This window comes from Geotrypetes seraphini, chromosome 10 (genome assembly GCF_902459505.1).
Source record: "Geotrypetes seraphini chromosome 10, aGeoSer1.1, whole genome shotgun sequence".
Classification (NCBI taxonomy): domain Eukaryota; kingdom Metazoa; phylum Chordata; class Amphibia; order Gymnophiona; family Dermophiidae; genus Geotrypetes; species Geotrypetes seraphini.
Window position 1 is genome coordinate 43,193,889 of NC_047093.1, and position 26,600 is coordinate 43,220,488.

At 43.3% G+C, this 26,600-nt stretch overlaps 1 protein-coding gene across 5 annotated transcripts in view; it reads left to right on the top strand.

The window, feature by feature from the left end:
• B3GNTL1 (UDP-GlcNAc:betaGal beta-1,3-N-acetylglucosaminyltransferase like 1) overlaps nucleotides 1-26,600 on the top strand; it is a 315,188-nt gene that overhangs the window by 15,017 nt on the left and 273,571 nt on the right. For 3 of the 5 annotated variants that reach the window (XM_033961211.1, XM_033961214.1, XM_033961216.1), the window contains 2 exons: nucleotides 13,752-13,868; nucleotides 13,965-14,064. In XM_033961211.1, coding sequence (XP_033817102.1) covers nucleotides 13,752-13,868; nucleotides 13,965-14,064 — 217 coding nt within the window. Of the gene's footprint in view, nucleotides 1-5,285; nucleotides 5,362-13,751; nucleotides 13,869-13,964; nucleotides 14,065-18,032; nucleotides 18,120-26,600 lie in introns of those variants that run through there. The other 2 variants (XM_033961213.1, XM_033961215.1) reach the window with 2 other exon arrangements.

Here is a 26,600-nt window from a genome sequence, read left to right on the forward strand (position 1 = left end):
CTCCTCTTTCTGCTCTCCGCCCCTTCCTCTGCCTCTCTGCACGTTCTCCGCTCCTCTCCCCTGCTGCTGTGTGCCTCCTGCGTCTCTCAGTTGTTTTAGCCTCTCAGCCCTCTCTCCCTGCAAGCACCCTCTACCATGGACCTCTGATGAAGGCGTGTTATCCGAAACACGGACCGACCGTGTCGGGTCCCTTGGTTGGTAATAAGGTTGTAGATTTACTGCATTTCTTTTACGATATAATAAACAATGCCTACATCCTGTGCATAGTCTGCAGTTTCTACTTTGTTTTTCGTTTTAGTGCTCGGTTTACTGCAGATCTGGTTGGATATTTTCTTTTTTGTGACCTTGGAGATTTGAGCCACATGCTATTGTTTTTGTTACTACCAGAAGTTCATGACCTAATTTTTGGAACAAATCAAGCCAGTTAGGTTTTCAGGGTATGATAGATTTGCATGACATCCACGTGGGATCCCTATGGGGGTCGAGCTAAGGATCTGGGTCATTAGCACTCAGACTTGATGGGGTGGGTCAGAAGAGTGGGCAGACTTGATGGGCTGTAGCCCTTTTCTGCCGTCATCTTTCTATGTTTCTATGTTTCTATGACCTACCTCCATTGTATGCAAATCTATCTCATGCCTATTCATCGTGGGTATCTTGAAAACCTAACTGGTTAGGTCTGGGTTGAGAATCTCTGTTATAGGCTAATATGGCTACTACCCTGAATTTGTTCTGCAATGGTGTTTTGAAAGGACTTCGTTATCTTAAGTGCCAGTAAAGTCTTCCATGTGTGTCATTACAAGTACCTGTTTCTTAGGTTTTCTGTCACTGTAAGTATTTGTGAATGCCAATATCTCCTTGAATATGTAGGAAAAAAGATCCATGCAAGATGTAGGTGATATGTTTTTATTGGATTAATTTAATATTTCTGAGATGAGGTTTGTACGAAAATCTGAGTTAATGCTTTACAACCTGCTCTTGGATACATATGCATGGATCTAACAGACTGAAGGGTTGTTGCACAAAGTTACCGTGAGCCTAATCATGTGGCTTCCATGTGTAGAGAGTAGTTGAGCGTGGGAGTAAACTCACATGGAATACATGGATGTAAGCTACATTAAAATGAATAGTAATAAGGCCATTAAGTATTTTCTCTGCAATGCGCAGAAGAAAACAGTGACTTCTGAAGTGCACGCAGCACAAGAAAGTTTTTGTCAGGTCTAGGGTAGTGAAGAAGGGTTGGTGGAGAGATTGCCCCTTTTTGTGATTTAAATGCCTTATTTTTCTTTTTTTCTGCAGCCAGAGCAAGTATCTTCCACTTTAAATGACAGATGGGAGGTAACAGCAATAATGTCTGCCTGCCCAAACAAAAATGAGAGCGCCAAAACACATCTGTGGTGACTGTTCTAGGCATAAATATTAGTCTCGTAAAAATAAATTTTTGCGAGGCTAATATTTATGCACAAAACAGCTGCTGCAGATGTGTGCTGGCACTTTCATTTTCTTTGGACATGTTAAATGGTAAGCATGGATTCATGTGTTCATCTGTTTGGCAGACTTCCCCCAGTTAGCCCGCAACTTCTGTGTGCATGAAATTTGCATCTGTTTAGCTTTCTGCATGTCATAGTTTTAAATCTGCAGTACGTGTTGCATGCTCAGCCCTCTGCATGTGGCTCTACCACCCTGCTTTTTTTAATCAACCCCCCCAAAATGTCCTGAAGAGACTTGTAGTTATTTGTTTTAGTACTTTTTAAAGCAAAGCTTTGTTTCTAAAAATGGTACAGTATTTCACACTGCTACAGCAGGTCAGTTACGGATGCGAAAGTTGGACACTATGGAAACAAGACAGATTGACTCATTTGAGCTTTGGTGCTGGAGAAGGATTTTAGACATGCCGTGCACTGCCAGAAGAACTAAAAACGAAAGGAATTGACCCCAAAATATCCACAGAGAAGAAAATCCAGAGAAAACCAAAAAAAAAACTCTGTGGAATGACAATGTTCCTAAATGGACTTTATTTGAAAGTGTCAAAGTTCCAAAGGTACACTGAAATCATCCACATAAAAATAGGCTATCCACATAAAAGCCTTAAAGGACCTAGGGATACAAGACCCAACAAAATGTCTTCTTCAGGGGTCCTATAAAGGTGAATACGTGGGAAACAATTGTGTGGTGAACCGGAAGAGAGACACTGCTAGCGTTTGCAATAGAAAGGCCAGAAGAACTAACAAAATCGATTCTGGAAGCCCAAATATTGAAGTTACGACTGTTTTATTTTGGTCACACCATCAGAAGAGAGATCACTGAAAAAGGACATCATGTTTGGGAAGATCGAAGGAACTAGGTGAAGATGGCAACCTGCAATCAGATGGCTGGACATGTTGAAAACAACCATGAGGATGACGCTGGACGAACTTTCTGGTCTAGCACAAAACCGATTTCTTTTTAGATCTGCAATTCATCAAGTCGATAAGACACGAACACAAATCAATGGCACCTAACAACAATACAGTAGGTAAACTTGTTGCTTTTGTCACAAAATATTTTACCGTAGCTGCAAGTGAATGAATCGCATATCTTCAGTGGTCTTTTCTGGCAGACATATCTTTTGATATGAGTCTTGAATTTGATATACTGCCTCTCTGTGGTACTTTATTTGTCCTTAGTGGGCTTGCAATCTAATTTTTTGCACCTGGGGTAATAGAGGATTAGGTGACTTTGCCCAGGAATGGAAAAGGTCAAAAATGGACGAAAACTGGAAAAAGTTTCTCTCCTACAAGGGCACGGAGAAAAGAGAGGCAAAAGTAGAATATAGGACCAGGTCTACAGCGGTCAAAATGGCAGTTAGGGAGGCAAAACTTCGAGTGGAAGAAATTCTGGCAAAAAACATTAAAAAGGGGGACAAATCCTTCTTCAGGTATATTAGTGACAGAAAAAGGAACACAGGCGGGATAGTACGCCTTAGAAGACCAGACGGAAGTTACGTGGAAGCAGATTCCGATAAAGCCGAACTACTGAATGAATACTTCTGCTCAGTCTTCACTTGTGAGGCACCGGGACACGGTCCGCAGTTGAAGGCAACACAAAGCACAGAAGACCCGTTTCAGAATTTTGAGTTCACACCAGGTGAAGTTTACAGTGAACTGGCAAGACTCAAGGTGACAAAGCCATGGGACCAGACAATTTGCACCCAAGAGTGCTCAGAGAATTGAGCGATGTCCTGGCGAAACCGTTGGCTGAGCTATTCAATCTCTCCCTAAGTAAAGGGAAAGTTCCCCTGGACTGGAAATTAGCTAATGTCGTTCCTCTGCATAAAAAGAGTTGCAGGGCAGAGGCTGCGAATTATAGACCGGTGAGTCTCACATCAATAGTGTGCAAACTCATGGAAACACTAATTAAAAGCAAATTGGACACGATCTTGAATGAAGGGAATCTTCGGGATCCCAGTCAGCATGGATTCACCAAGGGTAGGTCCTGCCAAGCCAATCTCATCAGCTTCTTTGACTGGGTAACAAGAAAGTTGGACTTGGGAGACTCTTTGGACGTCATGTACCTGGACTTCAGTAAAGCTTTTGACAGTGTCCCACACCGTAGGCTGCTAAGCAAGATGGAATCGATGGGGTTAGGAGAGACACTAACTGCATGGGTCAATGATTGGCTGAGTGGCAGACTTCAGAGTGGTGGTGGTTAATGGTACCCTCTCTAAAACATCGGAGGTGACCAGTGGAGTGCCGCAGGGCTCGGTCCTGGGTCCACTCCTTTTCAACATATTCATAGGGGATCTGACTCAAGGGCTTCAAGGTAAAATAATATTCGCCGATGACGCCAAACTATGTAATATAGTAAATGAATGTAGTTTACAGAATTATATGGCGCAGGACCTGCTTACATTGGAAAGTTGGTCCTCAACCTGGCAGCTAGGCTTCAATGCTAAGAAATGTAAGGTCATGCACCTCGGAAGCGGAAATCCATGCAGGACGTACTTCTTGAACGGAGAAACTTTAACTAGGACTTCAGCAGAACAAGATTTAGGAGTAATCATCAGTGCAGACATGAAATCTGCCAATCAAGTGGAGAAGGCTTCATCTAAGGCAAGGCAGATATTGTATCAATAGAAGTTTCGTCAGCCGAAAGCCTGAAGTCATAATGCCGTTGTACAGGGCCATGGTGAGACCTCATCTGGAGTACTGTGTGCAATTCTGGAGGCCACATTACAGTAAAGATGTGCGCAGAATTGAATCGGTTCAACGGACGACCACCAGGATGATCTTGGGGCTCAAGGGTCTCTCGTATGAAGAGAGACTGAACAAATTGCAGCTCTACACTCTTGAGGAACGTAGGGAGAGGGGAGACATGATCGAAACATTTAAATACCTCACGGGACGTGTCGAAGTGGAAGATGATATTTTCTTTCTCAAGGGACCCTTGGCCACAAGAGGGCACCCGCTCAAACTCAGGGGTGGAAAATTTCATGGCGACACCAGAAAGTATTTCTTCACAGAGAGAGTGGTTGATCATTGGAACAAGCTTCCAGTGCAGGTGATCGAGGCAGACAGCATGCCAGACTTTAAGAATAAATGGGATACCCATGTGGGATCCCTACGAGGGTCAAGATAAGGAAATTGGGTCATTAAGGCATAGACAGGGGGTGGGTAAGCAGAGTGGGCAGACTTGATGGGCTGTAGCCCTTTTCTGCCATCATCTTCTATGTTTCTATGTTTCATCAAAGCAGGTGCCATAAAGCGGTAAGAGGGGCCAAAAGAGACTACAAGAAAAAAATAATTCAAGAGGTTTTACCGTTTTGGGTTGGCAAAGATGGGTAGCTTAAAAAAAAATCTGCTTGGAGAGATGATTTATCATTTGTGTATAATTCCCTTGTTCCATTGGGAAGAGTGTGAAGTAGGAGATGCAGCAGGTAGCCGTGTGGTACATCTCAATATTGAGAGTGGTAAAATGAGATTGGAAATGACTGTAGAGAAAATGGCAGCAAGGGAGGGACAAGTATTGCAAGAGAAGCAAAAACAAAAACAAAAGAAAACCCCTCACAAAATTAGAGCATCAAATAATAGTTGAGCACTTGCTTTATGTGGTATGAACTTTGACTGCTAGCCACAGTATTACTTTTCTGTGAGAATTTGATGCATGCGAGACAACCTTTGCAGACTTACTGATCCAAAGTTAAAGGCATTTTGGGTTCATTGGGGGGAATAGGATGCTCAAATTTTATTAATGTTGGATTGAGATGAGGTTTTGATCCAGCCCCTCTTTGGTTCAATTTTATAGTGATCTCTCCAGCAGGTATCTTGTGTGTTCATCATGAGGAAACTGCCTATGTGTTTTGGACCCGTGTCCCTCTTCCCTCGTGTAAGTAGTGAGTAAAGTTTTAAAAGAAAAAAAGGTGTAAAATAGCTAATGTCTTCACTAAGGGCTGCATGCTGCCAAATTTGAAGACAGTGATTTTTTTTTTAAAGGTTTTCTCTTGACTCAGGCCTTGTTGAATTTAACCTTTTCAGGTAAAAATCATTGAGAATGTGTTAGTGGTTCGGATATTTTTAGAATATGAGTTCATGTTAGTTGACAGGCAGGTTTTCATCATTTCCACAGTCCAGACAGTGCTTATTGCTATTAGACAAAGACACCATGCAGGAAACCTAATTGATGTGAGTGCCGTGGCCTTGTGGCGGACATTGTTGTTGGAAAACTGGTGGAGCGCTCGTCGCTAGTGGACTTGCACTAGAGGACTGGGTGTGGGAACTCAGAAATGCCTGAATCTACTTGGGAAGAAATTGCCCTTTGCCCCTGAGAAGGACCATGTACATCAGTGGTCACAAACTCACACCTTTTGTAGGGCCACATTTTGGATTTGTAGTTTCTTGGAGGGCCTCAGAAAAAATAGTTAATGTCTTATTAAAGAAATGACAATTTTGCACAAGGTAAAACTCTTTATAGTTTATAAATCTTTTCCTTTTGGCTAATGGCCTCTTTTACAAAGCCGCGCTAACGGCCCCGAAGCCCATAGAGATTTAAAGGGTTTCGGGGCTGTTGCCGTGCGGCAGCCACTAGCGCAGCTTTGTAAAAGAGGCCGTAAGTCTTAAAATAATAATATTGTAATTTATAGCTAAAGAGACATATGATCAAAAAATTGTTTTATTTTACTTTTGTGATTATGATAAACATGCCTCAAAATAGTACCTGGCGGGCCGCGAGTTTGAGACCACTGATGTACATTGACTTGATTTATACTTCTTGCAAACCAGTGTCTAAGAAAATTGCACATTACCCCAAGCTGTCTCCACTATTAGCGAATGTGGGTATTTTGTCGGCTAGAACAGGTCTGTAATGGGCCATTTCATCCAACTCTGTGTCAGCCATATTATTCCTGAATTTAATATCATTGTTCAGCCAGGCCTGCTCACTATACTTTGTGTATGCTTTTGTTATGGTTCCTCACTAAGGGCCCCTTTTGCAAAGCTGTGGTAGTGATACTGCCGCAATAAATGTACCAAAGCTCATTCAGTTCCTAAGGGCTCTGGTGCATTTACCGCGACTTTGTAAAAGAAGCCCTAAATATGGGCTGAGCTTGGATTTTTTTTTTTTTTTTTTTTAAACCCAGTTACAGCACTCTTGAAAATGTGAAATGCTGATGCCAAATTGGCAGTGGATTTATAAATTAAAGGCCTACTACTGCTCATTTCTATAGCGCTACTAGACATACACAGCACTGTACATCAAAGCATAGAAGAGACAGTCCTTACTTAAAAGAGCTTACAATCTAATCAAGACAGACAAACTGGACAAGAAGGTACATCTAAACTCAGTGCTCAAGCGGGGGAATTACAGAGGGAATAATAATTTAGATATTGGTGCTTAGCAGATGTGTTCACCTAAGAGTCACAAAAAGTACCTCTGGAGTCCTATTCATCCTTCCCCTCATTTATATATTTCCTTCATATTTTATTTGATGTGTTGTTGTGATATTCTTTGGAAATTTCAATAAAAATAAAAAGAAACTCAAGTTGACAAGAATAAAATGAGTGCATACACTATATTCTTTACCATTTCATCTTAAAATTATAGTATAGGAAAAATAAGCTATCCAAAGGAACTAAAGCAGGGTTGTCTATCGTCGGTCCTGGAGGACCGCAGTCCAGTTGGGTTTTCAGGATTAGTATTTGTATGAGATCTGTTTTCATGCACTGTTTCTGTTGTATGCAAATAGATCTCATGAACTAAAGGGATAAACTATGACTAGCAACATTATACTGATGAGCAGACTGGATTTGGTCTTAATTTGCTATCATTTTCTGTATCTGTGTTTCTATAGAATATGATGTTTTTAGAGGAATTAATTTAATTTTCCAAAGCAGAATTAGCAGAAACAAAATGGTCAACTAACTACCTTTACAAGACTAGTAAATGCTAGTGCTGTCCGATTCAGGGAAAAAGTTTTCGATTCGATTCACTTTTCTCGCCCAATTGGGCGTTTTCTTTCAAACGTCCTGGTGAGTTTATTTTGTAACCTCTTCGCCCTCTCCAACCCCATGCCAGTGCTGTAGTGTAAACAAAATAAAAAAATACTTCCTCTCTGTTAGGTCCTAGCTTACACTTGCTAACACCAGCTCTGGGAGAATATACATTTCAAATCTGACATATTGTAATTACAAAATAGAAAATACAATTTTTTTTCTACCTTTTATTATCTGATCACTTTATTATTCAAATCATTTTGGTCCCAGGTTCTAGTTTCTGTTTGCCTTCTGTTAACTCGCTTGCCAGGGTCTCTTGCCCATTTGAAGTTATCTACAGTACTTTCTGCGTGCTCACCATCAATCTTCCATCTCTGTACCTTCCCTTCCTCTGCTATAACCAGCATTTCTGTTTCTTTCCCACTGTCTGCCATCTCTCTCTCTCTCCCTCCCTGCCTTGTGTCCTACCTCTCTATTCCCCTCCATGCAGCTTCTCTCCATTATCATGTGCAATATTTCTTTCTCCCCATGCCTCATCTCTCCCTGCCCTCCATCCTATGCCCAACATTTTTCCCTCTCTCTTCTCCATGCATGTCTCAATCCCTTCTACCATGTGCAGGATTTCTCCCTCTTACCCCTTTCTACCTCTTTGTTTCATCTCTCCCTTCCTCTTCTCCACCCCATGTCCAATAATTCTTCCTCGCCTACCCCATGTGCAGCAGCTTTTCATCCCTCCTAGCCCCCTGTGCAGCACCAATTGACTGCCCCCCCCCCCACTGTGAGATCTGACATATCTTTCGGCCTCCCAAAACAGCAGCAGTGGTGGCTGGCTGCCTAACAGAGGCAGTGCTGTGAACAGGCTGCATGCGGCCTGACTTGTCAGGGCTTCCCTCTGCCGTGTCATCAGTGACATGGCAGAGGGAATGCCCTGGAGGGGCAGGCCACGAGCAGCCTGTTCAGAGTGCTGTCTCAACCGGCTGGCAACTGCCGTTGCTTCTTCTGCTTTAGGTATGTCGGGTCTCATGGGGGAGGGGGATATTGGGGGGAGGAGGGGTATTGGTCACTGAATCGGTGAGTCCAATTTTTTCTGACAACAAGTTGATACGAATTGATTCACCAAAGTGAATTGGGCAGCACTAGTAAGTGCTATTTGAAGGAAATGCATTTTCCCTTCTTTAAATTTTAATTGAGCTTTATTCAACTGTGTCACCATGAGTATAGATTTTCTCTGAATTTTAAATATGAGTATTTTCCTCACTAGCCAACATGATGACGATTTGGTTCTTGGGCTGCAGACTGACTTCCAGTACAAATATACTCTGATTGCTAGATGTCGCCAGTATGTGTATGGCAGCATTAGTGGCAGTGTTTCAAAGTGATTGGGGGTTGCCAAATTCAATATGAATGGCTCCTCTGTGGACACAGTGAAGCAGCTTGCTCAATATTGGGGATGCTCAGCAATCGCTGGCACTCACAGAGCTGGCTCCTATGAATGGCAGACTTTTTTCATTATCCCTGCCTGTGAATACTCCTCCATAGCATTCAGCATTAGCTGGTTCAAGAAACTGAAGCTGGGATCTCCCACTTGGGTAGTATACAGACTAGAGAGTTGCGCGGGGACAGAAATCCCACCCGTCCCCGCCAAAATCCCACCCGTCCCCGTGAGGAATCCCTCCGTCCCCACCCGTCCCCGCGAGGAATCCCCTCCGTCCCCACCCGTCCCCGTGAGGAATCCCCTCCGTCACCATCCTTCCCTATAAACTTCAGAAATAGTTATTTTATTTAATTATGCTACTGAATTAAAAGCTCTGGTAGAGACCCATTTACAAATAAGCAAAGAGACTTTATTAATTTGGAAATATTAATTGGGAAGAATACATACTTTGTAAATGGGTTTCTACCAGAACCTCTAATGTAAATATAAAATATAAATACTCAGCTGATGAGAACCCACAAACTGTCAGCTGAGGACTTCCTTTGCAGTTGGCCGGGGGTCCCTTTTGCCAAGCTTGGCAGGCAGCAGTAGCGTCCCTGAGTCACAGATGCTGGCACCTCAGTGGCTCATGGATGCTGCCAGCGACTGCTGCACTTGGTGGAGGGGAGTTCTGGCCATCTCTAGAGGAGGTCCTCTGCTGGCGGTGCTTGGGAATCCCCACTAGTCACAGCAAGGGTCAACAAGTACTTCAACACTGTAGAAATAAAACCAGAAATGCATTTCCTTTTCTTTTGAACACAAAACAAAGACATCTGCCATATACATTTCCCAAAGCTAACATATTTTAGTCAATAAATTCCGTTTTTTACCTTCGTTGTCTGGAGACTTATTTTTCCATAAAGTTGGTCCCAGTTTCTTTTTTCCGCTTTCCCATCTTCTGCAAATTCTTCTGTTGCTGTCCATTGGTTTCCCCTACCATGGTCCAGCATTTATCTCTTTCTCATCTTTCGTGCCTGCCCACCAGCCCCATGCCCAACATTTCTCCTTCTATCACCCCTCTCCAACACTATGCCACATCTCTCCCTCCATTCCCTTCACCACTGTCCAATATTCCTCCCTCTTGCATCCCTTTCAATCTGTCCCATTGTTCCCTTGCCACATTTCTCACTCTCATCTTTTTCTTCCCTATCACATTCTGTACCTTCCTCCCTACGACCAAAAATTCTCCTCTTTCTTCCATTTGCCGTGTGTGTGCCGTGAGGGAGGTCTGGTGCCCCAGAGTAAGAGCAGGGGTGCCCACACTTTATGGGCTTGCGAGCTACTTTATAATGACTAAGTCAAAATGATCTACCAACAATAAAATTTAAAAAAAACACAAAGCACAATGAAAGGCAGAGAAAATGTTAATTATTCATATTCCGGGTTTTTTCAAAGAGGTCACGGCAGATTACTCTATGCAATGTCACCTTGGTAACAAAATACAAAAATAGACAAATACACCCCCTCCCTTTTTACTAAACCACAATAGTAGGTTTTAGCACAGGGAGTTACGCTGAATGCCTCGCGCTGCTCTCAATGCTCATAGGCTCCCTGCGCTAAAAAACGATATTGCGGTTTAGTAAAAGGGAGCCATAGTGCAAAATATAGACAGCAGATATAAATTCTCAAAACAGACACATTTTGATCACTAAATTGAAAATAAAATCATTTTTCCTACCTTTGCTATTTGGTGATTTCATGAGTCTCTGTTTATTTATTTAGATTTATATCCCGTCCTCCCAGTAACTCAGAACGGTCTACAAGTAAACATACACAGTGGAAGTAATTAGACAAATAAGATGTACAATAGGTTTAGATGCTTGGACATACAAGACTGTGCAGTATTTATCAGAGTACAGACAATTTATCAGAGTACAGACTAAGAGAGGACTATACTGCACTTTCTTCTTCTGACTGTGCATCCAATCTTTCTTCCTTTCTTTCAGCCTCCTGTATGTTTCCTCTCCTCCAGACCTCATTCTCTCCCCCAACTTTTTCTTTCTGTCTCCCTGTTCCCCCTTCTTTCTGTCTCCCTGTCTGCCCCCTTTCTTTCTTTCTCCGTGCCCTCCCCCAAGCCACTCGGTTTGCTGCCACCGCCATCGGGGAATAGCTCCCAAGCTACCGCTGTCCCAAGCTTTCCCTGCAGAAGCGTCGCGCTAACCAGCATTCCGCTCCCTGACGTCAATTCTGACGTAGGAGAGGAAGTTCCGAGCCAACAAGGCATTTCTCCTCATTCCATCCAGCCTGAGCCCCATCTCTCCTTGATCCAGCATTTCCCTTCTGTGTCTGTCAGAATTACCATTCCACCTATTTTCCAGCATCACCCTTCTTTGTGTCCATCTCATCTATATCCCTATCTCACCACTTTTTCAGAATCTTCATTTGTCTCTGTCCTTGTCTTTACCCCATGTTCACCATTTACCCTTTCAATGTCTTTATCTCCCCCCCTCACACACACTTTTTCAGCATTACTTCTATGTCTCTATTTCACCTCCTCTTCATGTCCACTCTGTATCTCTATCCTTATTCAGTAGGTCCTGCTTACCCTTTCTCTTCTTTGTGTCACTATCTCCATTTTCAGCTTTCCCCCCTTTTCCTTTGTTACTGCACCCGATAGCCAGAATCTTTCCACCCTCCCTCCACTCCGGCCCAGCCCAGTATGAAATATTTCCTTTTGTTTCCCTCCCCTCTCTCTTTCTCTCTCTCTTCTCCTCCCTCACCCACGAGTCCTGCATCTGGCCCTCTCCCTTCTACCTGCACCTGGCAACACCCCCCTGCTCCGCGGCTCTCTTCAGCAATTCGTCAGCAGCGGTGATCAAGACAAGCTGCTGACATCGAGGCCTTCCCTCTACGAGTCCCGCCTTTGTGGAAAAAGGAAGTTGAAACAAGCGGGACTCGCAGAGGGTAGGCCCCGACGTCAGAAGCTTGTGTCGATCGCTGCTGCTGAGTTGCCGAAGAGAGCCGCGGAGCAGGGGGTGTGGCCGGAAGCAGGTAGAAGGGAGAGGGAGATAGGAAGGCTGTAGAAGCTCCGGAACATGACACCGACCCCGGCCAGGATGATTTCTTTTTCAGGCGTGCAGCTTACAAGTCCGGCGTCGCGGCGGGAAATAGCCATGCTGAGCAGTGAGCTCAGCACGTACACAGATGAAAGCCTTGCTTGCTGATTGGTCCGGCGGCACGGCGGGGCGGGGCCGCCGGACCAATCAGCAAGCAAGGCTTTCATCTGTGTACGTGCTGAGCTCACTGCTCAGCATGGCTATTTCCCACCGCGACGCCGGACTTGTAAGCTGCACGCCTGCATCGCCAGAATTTAAGTAGGCTGTTTTCATCCCCGTGGGAGTCCCATGGGCCAGGGGGCGTCCCCGTGGGAGTCCCGTGGGCCAGGGGGCATCCCCGTGGGAGTCCCGTGGGCCAGGGGGGGAACCCGCGGGATCCCCGCGATCCCCGTTCCCGTGCAGACCTCTAATACAGACTTTCTATTTAACCCTTCTCCCTTTAAAAAGTAAAATTTACCCATGTCATCTTTTAGGTCTTCCCACTTTTATCCCAGCCCTGGTAGGGGTCAGATGTGATTGAATCTTAAGTTTCAGCTGCAGGAACTTTTCTCTTTTGGCCCAGCAGTTTCCCCCCCTGCTCATTTGGGCTTCCAAGTTAATCAGAGCTAGTTTTAGCTGGGGTATGGCATTATGATACTTCTGCGCTACAGATATGTACCGTATTTTTCGCTCCATAAGATGCACCTGACTTTAAGATGCACCCTAGATTTAGAGGAGGAAAACAAGAAAAAAAACATTCTGCCCCAAATTCTCCCTGCAAGGCTCTATACCCTATCCCCCCTCTGGTGGTCTAGTGATAGGCTGGGACAGGGCACAGGGCAGGCAGGCCTAGTGGCGTAGTGACAGGCAGGCAGGCCTAGTGACAGGCAGTCAGGCCCCATAACCCCCAGGGTGCCCCCCAGTACCTTAAATCATCCCCCACGTACCCCCAGTACTTTTTTAAATCATCCCCCATACCTTTAATCATACCCCCTTGATACAGAACCATTGAGGGAGGGATATACGCTGGACCACCAGACTAGAAAAAGGTATGGCGGGGAGCGACAGCAGCGGCGGCAGCGGGGGATTTGTTTTAAAAAGGTGATGCGGCTGAAAGTTGGTGTGGCTGCAGCGCGGGGAGATGCAATTGTACAGGTAGGGTGGCGAGGCAGTGTTTAAAGGTGGTGCAGCCTTGGGGGGGTTGCATTTGATGGGGGGGGGGAAGCTGGTGCGCAGGGGATTAAAATATTGCACCTTCGCTTCATAAGACGCACCGAGATTTCCACCCACTTTAGGGTGGAAAAAAAGTGCGTCTTATGGAGTGAAAAATATGGTATGCACATAAGAATAGCTATACTGGGTCGGACCAGTGGTCCATTTAGCCGAGTATTCTGTTTCCAAATGTGGCCAATCCAGGTCACAAGTATCTGGCAGAAACCCAGATACTAGCAACATTCCATGCTACTGATCCTAGGGCAAGCAGTGACCTCCCTCATGTCTGTTGCGATAGCAGATGATGGACTTTTCCTCCAGGAACTTGCCCAAAACTTCTTTATACACGGTTACACTAACTGTTGCTATTACAACCTCTGGCAACAAGTTCCAGAGCTTGAGTGAAAAAATATTTCAGGCAGGAAATATTTCCATCCTAGAATGCTAGTCTTCAGAAGAATTCCTTCACCTGAGACATGTTGATGATGATTCATATGTGTTGTTATTATAAAGCAATATGAAACAAGGAAAGGATAACTGATTCTTTCATTTGGTCTTTTGTCTTAGTCCATCATCCTGCCAGTCTACAATGCTGAGTGCTGGTTAGATGAATGTTTGAAGTCTGTTTTGGAGCAAGACTTTCAAAGAACTATAGAGCTGTCGGTCTATAATGATTCCAGCAAGGTACACATTTTGAATCTTAGTATGGAATCTATGTTAGCCTCTTCTTTTGTATGAAATCTAGTAACAGTATTGACCACTATAACATTTATTTTCCAGGATGATTCGATGGCTATTATTGAAAATTGGAAGGTCACACTGGAAGAAAATGGCATTCATGTAGTTGTTGGAGGGCGTGATGCACCCCACCCCAGAGGAGGTTTGTAATTTTTCTTGAAAACTGGCAAAATATATGGTCTTGTTCTTTATTTCACTGTTTCATAACTCTTGTGTGCTGAGTACCATGTCAAGAGAATTGACACATTAATGTAGGTCATAATATTGTAATAGGACCCCTCCCCTATATGTTTTTAATAATATATACTGTACATGGAACACTAAAACTTGATACTTGAATGCCACGTGATCTTCTGAATTTCATTGTCCTAGCCATTGTTTCATCTTGTGGCCCAGTTGCAAGCTTTGTGATGTGTGAGACTTGTACTGCTCTGTTTATATGGCATCTTTTTGGCATTGTTTGCTGTTCATGAACAAGCACACAGTGGGCTGGTTCATACAAAATCAATGGCAGGTCCCTACCTTGAAAGACTTAAACTGTGTAATCTATGATTCTTAACTCTGCATGAGGTGTTATATGATGAGTTAGCACAATGGAAGTCTTTGTATAAGTGTCATGATCAGTGTATTCTATATGTAGTGGTGTAGGGTAAATCTTTGCAACCTCTGCAGTGGGGGAAGACTTGCAACACAGGGATGCCCTTTTAGCATTTCTCTTTACCTCCCCTCTTCTCAGTAGAGTGCATGGGGCCTCCAATATTCTTCTCCCTGGAAGAACTGTGGCCAATTGTTTGTGCTAGGAATGCCAGGTAGCCATGGATTTTGTTTTTTGGGGGGGTTCTGCTGCAGAGGATGTAGAACTGGTGTGGTTTATAGGAAGCTCGTCCTCTTCGTTTCTCCTCCAACTCAAGTTTGTTGCAGGAATATAAAATTATTCTCCCCTAGACAATTAGGCCTGGATTCTATAAACGGCATCGGTATCAGCAGCCACCTAAAAATGGCTACCGATCGCATGTCAATCACACATGGGTGCTGTTTATAAAATTGTGGTTGTTTTTAAAACAGGTGCCTTAAATGTAGGCCAGCATTTTACAGGCCTACATATAAGGCGCCTGTCTTGCACCTAGATTTGCCTAAGTATGCTTAAGGCCACTTTCGGCATAAACCATGCCCACGCCGGCCTCAGGTGTCCCTAGACACTTCTGTAGGTGCATGAATGGCATCTTCAACATAGGCGCCATTCACCACATTGACACAGTAAGGAAGCCGCTCAGCGCCGAGAAGCAGTGCCAAATCGCACTGCTGCTCGTGCCTCTCAGATGAACAAACTAGATCCGCGCAGCCGGTTAGCAGCGGGGCAGGAGTTCGGAAAAGCTTGCTCCTGCCAGCAGCACCTCCACCAGGGATCGGCAGAGGTATGATAGGGCAGGGAGGAGGAGGGGGACAGAGACTGGCGGCAGCAGCCTTAAAAAATTCTGGGAGGGGACATTGACCCGCATATAAACCGGGACCCCCAATTTTGGACCAATTTTGTGGCCCCAAAATCCTGGTTTATATTTGAGTATATACAGTAGTCAGATGAGCAGTTTTCCTTCCAAAATTTTCTTATAGTCTAGTTGTACCTGAGGTAATGGAGGGTGACATGACTTGCTCAGGGTAACAATGTGTGCTTCTGAGAGACTCAGGATTTGAACTCTGGCATCCCTGGGGCACAATATGTTTCTGTGACTACAAAACTACTTCTGCGTGCCCTTGATTGTGTCATTTATATAATGGTATGTGCTTTTTATTAGTGAATAAAGTCATCGTGTTTTTGGTAGAGAATTCTCTTTAAACTGGCAATTGGATTGGGTTATATTATAGTAAATTAGGGGGAAAATTCCCCACAAATCATGAGAAAAGTCCTGAAAGTGTGACTTTACTAAAAACGTCTCCTTCATTTTAGCAGCAGGGAATGTTAATGTCACTGAAGCTCAACATCTTACTGCTGTAACCAGGACAACAGGCTTCTTTCATAAACTTGAGATGGTTTTCCAGGATGCAGAGCCCAGTCACAAACATTTGACTTTCTCTGGTACAATAATATTAAATTCCTGGCCTCTGCCAACACAAGGCTTATTGTGAGAAATCTCTAGTGTGCACCTAGTTACCATGGAGAGAGAAAATCCTCTTTTATGGTTTCTCTTTATTAAACTTTCAGTTCAGCATAAACAGAATATCTAAAATTGCATCAACATGGTTCTGAATAAACAGCAGAAAGGTGAACATCTACAGCACCTAAAATTTGTTTAGATGTTTGTTCATATAGTAAAAAGATAAATTAATGGGTATTTTGTGGCCATCGATCTGTGACCTTGTTTTGCAGACAAATCACAAAACAGATTGAGATGCCATTGGGGATTTAGCAGTTGAGGATTTAGAGTACTTAAATGTTAAGGTTTAGAGCAGTGTCTCTCAAATTGTGTGCTGTGGCACAGTGGTGTACACCAAAGAGATTCTGGGTGTGCCACGAAATATTCCAGAATTTTACTTAAAAAAAAAAAAAAAGTCCCTTCATAAGTTTACACTAGAATAGATGACATGTACACAAGACTCTGTCAATGTTATGAGCATCTGCCTGCGTAAGGACAAGTATCACCCAGACAAGTATCATCCTTTGACATGATTGTTCATGAAAACTAGCAGCAAGTAATTTTAGTTTTATTTTTTTTTATGGAGCAGTTATCCTAACTTGAGCAACAAAGCAGTCAAGGCTTTGTTACCGTTTGGATCTTCTTTATGTTTGCAAACTTTGATTTTCAGCTCTGACAGAAATTAAATTGAAAAAAAACCAAAAGAGAATCACTATAGATGTTTGCTTGTCGACTATTGAACCACATTTTGAGCTAATTTGCACTAAAAAAACAAGCTCATCCGTTGCATTGATTAGCAATTCTAATCCATCTACTTTAGTTTCACTGTTGTTGCTTAAAGAACTTTAAATAACTCTCAAATTTTATTTTTTGTTGGTTTTGCAATTTTATAATTTGTTATAATGTACCATGAAAAACATTTGCTCCGTTTAGTGTGCCAGAGCTAAAAAAAAAAAAGCTTGAGACACTGGTTTAGAGTGTTTTGAATTGGATACTTTTGTTTACTGTCAATACATTTATATTGTCTCCATGTGCTAAGCCACTGTTTGCTGACTGGTGGGTTTTAGTGCATTGGAGGTTGTATGTGTTAAAACTTGTTAATGCAGGGGGAAATTGAATTAGTCCATGCTTAGTGCAGGTGTTTGTAGGATGCAAAATGACTTTATGAAATCAAAGCTTCTCTCATGTGTTGCCCCAGTGGGAGCACATTTTTTGCACTTGCTAATATTGCACCAGTGTCCTATGCAATTGTACTATCCCAAGAATAAATAATCTTGTGAGTGACAAGAATAAAAATCTTGGGCCAGATGCTGTAATGGGCACTTAAAAAAGACAGGCGCCTATTATATGTCTGTCACACTTAGGCACCCATTACAGAATTGCGGTTATTATTACCTAACTTAAAATTTAGGCGCCTGTAATAAAGGCCTACATGATAGGCATCTTAAGTCTTTTAGAGAATTGTGTCTAGCGGTACCTAAGTCTTTCTCCACTCTTTAGCATGCCTGCTTTGGTGTTAGGCGCCACTAGACACCTATGCGATTGGTGCCTATCTTTTATAGAATGTTGCCTAAAAAAATAGGCACCTATCCCCCGATTAAATTTTATTTTTTTCCATTATGAGCTCGTTAAAGCTCATTATTGAAGCAGCTTTACTAATTAAGTTAGGCGCCTCTTCTAGAATGTTCCCCTTTGCGAGTGACATTTGATGCATGGTCAGATGTAACTTACATTACATTACATTAGTGATTTCTGTTCCGCCTTTACCTTGCAGTTCAAGGCGGATTACATAAGAATTGCTATGATCTTAAGAAGTACATATTGAAGAAATATGAAGAAGTATTTAGGAATAGATTAAACATTATCTAAATTGCTAAGGGGTAGTTGGTAGTGTAGGCTGGATTTAGAACATTATTGGTTGTGTTATATTGGTTTTATGTGTTTTTTGAAGAGTAGAGTTTTTGTTTCTTTTTTGAAGGTTTTGTAGTCTGTGGTTGAAGTCAGCAGGTTGGTGAGTTGGTTCAGCCTGATAAACCTGCATACAACAAGATGATTCTCATGCAAGGTATCTAAATACATTTGGTTTATGAATTGAGTTATATGGCTAAACATATACATACACTTACCCCCCCTCCTTTACAAAACCATAGCATGGTTTTTAGAATTCCTATGAGTGTCGGAGCTGTTACTGCTGCAACTGGCGCTAAAAGCCATGCTGAAGGGATGCTCCCAGGCCAACCATCTGGCTCACAAAATATTCTTCTTACCACTTAAAAAAAATGTGTGTTTTGCATGCACAAATGCTGTGGTTATGTAGTGCAATGGCATTTTAGAAGATATACAATAATCCATGTGTGTGTATGATGGCATCAGGATTTCGCTTCACTGTATTTAGGGACTTGTAGCGTTCCTATGCTCGTACAAAGATTGGAACCTCAAGTTAAAAGATGCAGAAAATGGACAAAATCAGGCTTTGCTCAGTGTCTCCCATAGGACCTGGGTCATTCTTAGCTTGTTACAAGGGCTAGGTATATTGCTCTTTGCTTACTTTTCAGCTTCATGTAGTTCATTTCCTAAATGGAGTATGGTATATTCGTACACCTCTTAGAAAGCCCTGTCCGGAGTACAGTCTTAAGGTACTTCTTCGCAGTTTACCGAAGGCTTCATTTCATCCTTGTCTTAGTAGTATGTGTTAACATACATACCTTCTGAGAAGTTTATACACGTAGGGCTAGATTTAATAAATGTAGCTTTAATCAGCGCCCAAAAAGAATTGGCACTCAACACTATTTTACAACGTACACTCAAAAGATGAGCACCCATTATAGAATTAGCATTGAGTGCCAATTTTGGTAGCTAAATTTTGGTGCACATTCCTAGTATTCTATAACACTGAACAGAAATTTTAGGAACGCCCCTAACCTACCCATGTACCTCCCTTGGCCATACCCCCCTTTGAGTGGGGTTTGGGTGCACATTGTTATAGTGTGTAGCGAGATATGTGTGCAAATCCAATTTGGAGCCAATTAATGATGATTAGCATCCAATTATCGACTCTAATTTGCTTGTGAGCCAGTTTAGTTTGGTATACAACTTTAATCAGTGCCCAAATATCGACGCCCAATTTTGACTGCCATATGTAGAATCCATTTTAATATCTAGTGATGAAATACTCAGATGCCTCTTTTCTTTTCTAAGATCCATGTGCTGTTCATCACCCAAACCTGGATAAATGAAGGACAGGTAGTCGTCTTCTTGGGCAAGCCTTCACTAGTTAGCCAATCTTTCCTTTAGAAGTCCAGAATATGCCTCACAGGAGGGAAAAAAACCCTGTTTATCTTGGCTCTCTTCCAGTCGGATGTAAAAATGCTAGAGGCGAACATTAATTTAAAAAATTGACCAGAATCGATTGTGTGATTTAAATATTTTAATCGTAATTAATCCCAATCGATTGTGTGGTGTTTTTATGTTATAGAGAAATTGAATTCTGTTAAGAAATATATAACCTACTCTAAAAGGAAAAATAATTACTTATTAAATGCCAAATATAGCTAATATATAAGTAGAAATTGAAATTACAGTTTACAGTATTAGCATGTTTTGAAATGTACAACATTTTTTTCCAGGAATTTCTCAGTTCATGATTTCTTTATAGCTCTGTTCTCAGTTCAACAAAGTGTACAAACAAGTAAAAAAAAAAAAAAGGTGGGCAAGACAAGAAAAAAAACGATTTTGAGGAGGAAAAACAACTGTTATCAGTAGAGGAAAATGAGGCTAAGATTATAATTGAACTAAAAAAGAGAAATTTGCAATGGTCTAAACTGAGACAATGTAAAGGATGAGTGAACAAGAGTTATTTGCAGTGGAGAAATGGGGCTTCTTGAGCCATAAATAAAGACTGTTAAGACTCTGGATTGACAATGTGTGGGTGGAGGGGGAGGGTGGAGAAAGAACAGTGATCTATAAGAAGTTTGCAGTGATTCCTCCTCCCCTCCTTTCCCTCCTTCAAGGATTTTATTGTCATTATGCTTTGGAATTGAGTTCCAGTTACTGCCTTTTAAATTAATTATTTAATAACAGTAAAAAGACATGTCACTTTTGCATCATGTGATCTTGGAAGGAACCCTATTACCCTAGGTAAAGATGTAGGACATCTTTCTAAAAATAACTTATCTGCTCTTTTTTTTCCCCCTAAGGGACTTTTTGTCTTCACAGCAATCATTAAATCCAGATGTTATGATGTCAAGCAGACTGTTACACTGTGTCTCTGTATTTATTATTCACGGTGGAAGTGAAATAGGGCTGTGAAAAATTGGACAGAAATAACACGTTTCATTGAAAAACATTCCAGCCTCTGAAACAAGATTTCTTTTCTTTGTGTTATGGAACTCATGCTCCTAATAATGGATTTAATTTAAAATTGCAGCAATTTTGCAGGATTTAATTTCCCAACAGATTTTTAAAATTTAATATAAAAAAAAAAATTGAATAGGATACAAACTCATCGTTTAAGTTCAACAGAAACCAAGCTAGGTGCTAGGGTTGTGTGTTAGTGTGTGTATATTAAATATATTTAAGAAACATGAATGAACTGTATTTTTTAATGTGTGTTAAATATATTTTATTATAATAAATATATGACCACCACCTCAAACATCTCCCCCTCCAACACCCAGTGTGTCTTTATCACCAGAGGCCATTCCTCACATCCTTAAATCCTGAATGCTGGTCTGTTGACTCAGTTTTCTACCACAAATGAGGACTCCAGGCTTAGGGCCGGATTCTCTAATATTGCTGGTAAAATCCGACGCATGCAAATAAGGTTCGCGGAGGGTCGCCGAATTTGCATGAGAACAGTTGAATGCGCAGAATATTCCATGGAAGGAGGTGTAAATGTGCGCATTTACCGGGAAAAGCTATGCCGTAGGCATGCGTATCATAGGCAGGCCTTATTGGAACGTAATATGGGCACATCATAATTCATGGGCTTTTGAATTTTACACTATGCGACAAATCCAGGTATGCTTTGCAGGGTTTTCTTGCCGTAAATGCCTATGAACATCATATATGTGCTCCCATGGATGGCATGAGTGGATAGGAGGGGTGGATAACTACCAGCAAATGCTTTGTTGTGTCAATCATAGCCATGCCAGTGCTATTGGATGGAGAGGAGAAGAAGGGAGGGGAGGTGCAATTGTTGGCTTTCAAGTGCATATTGTTTGTTTATTGGAAGCTTTTATACCGCAACTAATGACTGGGGAGTCAATTCTGAGCAGTTTGCATGAGCTTCAGTAAATGTGTTACAATACTTGAGCTTCAGTAAAGGTGTTACAATACATGAGCATGTCTTTATTACACATGCTTGAGACAAGTGCTTTTGGCATTTTTTCCCCAATATTATTATGTTGCTATAAGTGAATAGTGTGAGGTTTTATGGGACTTTTTTTCATTTTTATCATGAGCCACAACCAGATACATGCGCCAGAGACACACTTTTCACAGTACTGGTTCCCCCTGACCAGCCAGTAATTTTTGGTTGTTAAAAGCCTTGGAGAATCACCCAGCAATGATAGAGAATCACCCAGAGTGCTCATTTAAATATTGACCTCATTGTACTACTTTTGCATGGCAGAGTCGGAGTCTACTAGGAAGCTCGGAAAAAACTATGGTGAGCCTTTCTGATAATTGGGCAATAAAATCCTGGCACGCTAAACTGGCTGGAACCAGTTTAGCGACCATCGTTAAAGGTATGGTAAGTTTTGAGAATCCAGCCCTCATTCCTCACTTTCCTACCCCAAAATAAATGTGGTTCTTTATCACCCTTGATTATGTGTCCAGGACTTCCTGAAGAACTTTATTGAACAGTTCAAATCCAGTATTTAATAAATGAATACCATCTGATTACAATCCAGTTTAGAATCATGTGGCCTTAGTGTGCTGCACCATGAAGCTTCCTTTGTTTTGAATCCATTTACCCATTTGCATGTTCAGTTCTACCACCACTTACGCCACAATGGCTCTTCTTCAAGCTTAGCCATTTGAATGGTCTCTAACCATTCCCAGTTGGTGCTGGGCAACAGTAACACAAGCTTACTGAACTTCTGATACACTTCTAGAAATTTCCTACATTCTCTCTTGCCCAATTTTACCCCCTCCCCCCTGCCAATTACTACCTTTGGTGGTGGCCTCATACTTGTCAGTGATTAAAATCCTTGAAATGGTCCCACAACATTCCTTGCCCACCCAGCCACTAGAGAGTCGCTTGCTGTGTCAGCTAAGCCCAGCCGTGTGCCATACAGTTGAAATAGTGCTCTTCTTTGGGCCCAGTGTATAAAAGAGCAAACCACGAACCAGCCACATCTATGGTTTGTTAATCCCCATTGACTACAAATTTAGCACCTTATATTAATTTGACATTCAGGTCTCGCATGCACAGAGAAAAAACACCAGTTTCCACCTCTTTGAGGATTGTATTTCCTCTCCATTGCACCTGCAGCTGCTGGTTAATTTAGCCATACCTATCCTAAAGGAATGGGTGCTGAATATCCCAGCCTCCTTTCCCAACTTATCAAATACCCTCTTTAGAATAGTTTTAAACTGGAACTGAGTAGGAGGGTATCCACCTCCCTTGTATCAGCTCTTATTTTCTGTGCACACAGACTATTCTGCCATTTTCACATTATCAGCTATCGAAAGCATCTCTTCTGATTCGGCTTTATATACCACTATTTACTTTCCCACTTTCAGAGTTCCAAAAAACACCAAGGCAAATGTCACTTTGAACACCTTCAATTCATACTTGCTAGCTCAGTTACTGAGAGTTTGTTCTTCAAATTCCTTTGGCAATTCGTTAGTCCTGGGCAGTGTGCTATCCTTGCTATCTTTTGTCTTCTTGCCTTCCAGGATTACACCTCCATCAAATTCTCTGTATTGCAAATCTTGGCAATGGATTTTTCCACCCTATAACTGAAAAATGAAAAATTCCATTAACTTGTTCTTGTAGTCAACACAGTCTCTTGTGCCTGCAAAATGTACTGAACAGTGGATTTATCATCTATGGGCCCTACCCCCTTCCCTCAACTCAGCCCTGCCTTTATCAAATGCATTGGCTATTCCCCTGCTTCAGACACAATACTTAAATACTCAAATAGCAGATGCAGGGATACTTGAACTAAGTTCCACACTTGGCCTGTGCCAAGACTTTGTAGTTATTTATTCATTTTTCTATACTGTTCTCCCCGGAGAGCTTAGAATGGTTTACATGAATTTATTCAGGTACTCAAACATGTTTCCTTGTCTGTCCCAGCGGACTCACAATCTATCTAATGTACCTGGGGCAAATGGGGGGATTAAGTGACTTGCCAAGGGTCACAAGGAGCAGCATAGGTTTGAAACCACAACCCCAGGGTGCTGAGGCTGTAGCTTTAACAACTGTGCCACACGCTCCTCTATAGGTGGTTTGTGACCCTTGCATGTGGCACCGGGCAAGAAAAGGTATTCACACTGAATGAGAAAGGGAATTGTTATAGAATTCTCCATAACTGGTACATCTCTCACATAGGCAATCATCACACTTACCTGCAAACAAAGGGCTAGATTCACTAAACAAAATGATCTTGTACCGATCGGTTTGCGACCCGATTTCCCTCCTACCCGATCATCTTCCGATCCGCGCATGCAAATGAGGGGGAATGGCATGCAAATGAGGGGGAACGGCATTGAAATGATAGCAAGCAGTGATTCACAAAAAAAACCCTGCAACACTGACTCGGCTGGCCGATCACAAACAAGCAATTGCTGGGGACCAGTCGTTCACAGCTTTCCGACTGCCATCTTCTGCTCTGCCTGCTGTTTTTCCAGTTCTCTGTCCCCAACTCTCCCGCTCTTTCTGCCCTGACTCTGCCGCAATTTTCTCCTGCCACCCTGCTCTGCCCCAATTATCCCAGGACAAGCAGGCAGCATATTCTTGACTGATGGGTGACGGCACCGATGGAGCCCCGGTACGGACAATTTTAGAGTGATTGCATTCTAAGAACTTGGAAAGTTTTAGTAGGCCGCACCGCGCACGCGCGAGTGCCTTCCCGCCTGACAGAGGCGCGCAGTCCCCAGTTTCTTAGTTTCCGCGGAGCTAAGAAGTTGCATTTTTCAACGGCTGTTGAAATTTTTTCTTATACGCCTTCCCACTCGCGAAACCTTTTTGGGAGTTTTTTCCCTTCTTTCTTTTCTTTTTCTAAAAAAAAAAAAAAAACCGAGAGTTTATTTTTTTATTTTTTTCTTCATTTTGGTTTTGCCCCGGCGGGGCCTACTGCCACCATCGAGGCCTCGGCCTTCGATTTGGCAGAAGCCGTTTTCACTTTCATGCCCCCCCAGCCAGGGTTTAAAAAATGCCAGCGGTGTGCACGGCCTATATCCCTCACGGACTCGCACAACTGGTGCTTACAGTGCCTGGGTCCTGAGCATCAGGCTTCCACCTGCACCCGCTGTGCCACGTTAAAAAAACGTACATTAAAAAATCACTAGATACAATAGCGATTACTCTTCGGTGCCGATATGTCCGATCCTGCGGCATCGACACCGGCATCGGCCCCATCACAGTCGGCACCCACTTCGTCGACACCGCGCCGGCGTCGCAACATCCAGGTAAGCTAGCTAAGAAGCCTTCCCCGCTGGAGCGTCCTCCGGTCTCGATTGCAGCGAGCCCAGTCCTGCCGACCGTGAGACGCCCGCGGAAGCGCTCCGCCCCTATCGAGGTGAGTCCCTCGACCATGGGCTCCTCATCTTCGGGGCGTCGAGCAGCACCGCAGGTACCGCAAAAGAAAAAGGCGGTACTGGTGCCCTCTTTGGATGAGCGCATTGCAGCCGTCCTACAAACGCAGCTCAAGGAGCAGTTGCAACAACTCCTTCCTGCTCTATTGGCACCGAACCTTCCGGTCCCGGTCCGGTCTGAGCCGCCGGTACCGGCAGTGGAGCAACCTTTATTGTCTGCGTCCACTGTCTCGGTACCGGTTCACTCGGCCTCATCGATATCGATGCCAGTTCTTGCACCGGAAACGAGAGCCCAGCATCAGTCGGTGCAGACTTCGGCACCGCTGCAGTCGGTAACATCTCCCGGTACCGTATCTATGAGGTCGGGTAAGTCGGCACGCAAATCCCGACACCTAGAACCCTCTACTTCGGAGTCTCGAGACCGTAGCTCCCATATTAGGAACCCTGATCTGTGGGGTGACTCCGAAGAGCCTTTTCTTTCTGAGGGTGAGTGTTCCTCGGATGAGGATGATCCTGCTGCTCCAGATCCATCCTCAAAACAGGATTCTACATCTTTCACTTCCTTCCTGAAAGAGATGTGTGAATCTCTTTCCATTCCTTTGGAGGCTGAGTCTAAAAATCCAAGGCCTTCCTTGATGCCCTTGACTTCGATCAGCCTCCAAAGGAATTTTTGAAACTCCCTCTTCATGACATCCTGAGGGAAACTTTCTATAAGAACCTAGAGACTCCTTTGACCATCCCAGGAGCTCCCCGTAAATTAGATTCATTATATAAAGTAATCCCTATTCCTGGATTCGATAAGCCACAGCTTCCACATGAATCTCTGCTTGTGGAATCTATACTTAAGAAGTCCACGGGAGCCAGTGTATATGCTTCTGTCCCTCCTGGCAGAGAGGGCAAAGCCATGGACAAATTCGGTAAGAGGTTATAACAGAATGCAATGTTAGCTAATAGATCTGGTAATTATGCTTTTCACTTTTCTTTTTATCTCAAGCATCTCCTTACCACCATGGCTTCCTTTGAAAGGTACCTTCCTCAGCGGAAACGACAGGCTTTCCACCACTGCTCGTCTTCTCTTTTCCAACTCCGTAAATTTATGGTAAGATCAATTTATGACACGTTTGAGCTTACCACTAGAGCCACGGCCATGTCTGTGGCCATGCGCCGCCTTGCCTGGCTTAGAGTATCCGAGCTTGATGTCAACCATCAAGATCGGTTGGCTAATGCCCCATGCCTGGGGGATGAGCTCTTTGGGGAATCCATGGACTCGACCACCCAAAAGCTCTCCGCCCATGAGACTCGCTGGGACACTCTGCTCAAAACGAAAAAGAAAGCTCCACCGGCACAACCTTTCAGACAGCAGTCGGCCTATCAACGCCGTTATGTGGCTCGTCCATTGCCATCAGCTCCCCAGCAACCTAGGCGTCAACGTCAGCAACAACGACAGACTCCTAGGCCACAGCAACAGCAACCTGTGAAGCCACCTCCACAGCAAAAATCTACGCAGCCCTTTTGACTTGATTCTCCAGGGCATAGCCAGCGTCCAAACATCTACCCACCTACCTCAACCTATAGGTGGCCGTCTCACTTTTTTCCTCAGCCAGTGGGAAGTTATCACTTCGGACCAATGGGTCCTCAACATCATCCGCCACGGCTACTCTCTCAACTTTCAGACCCTGCCTGCCCAAAGTCTACCAAGAGAGTCTGCTTCGAACACTCCTCAGTCTTCCCTCCTTCTCCAGGAGGTTCAATCCCTCCTCCTTTATCCTCTAGATCAAAA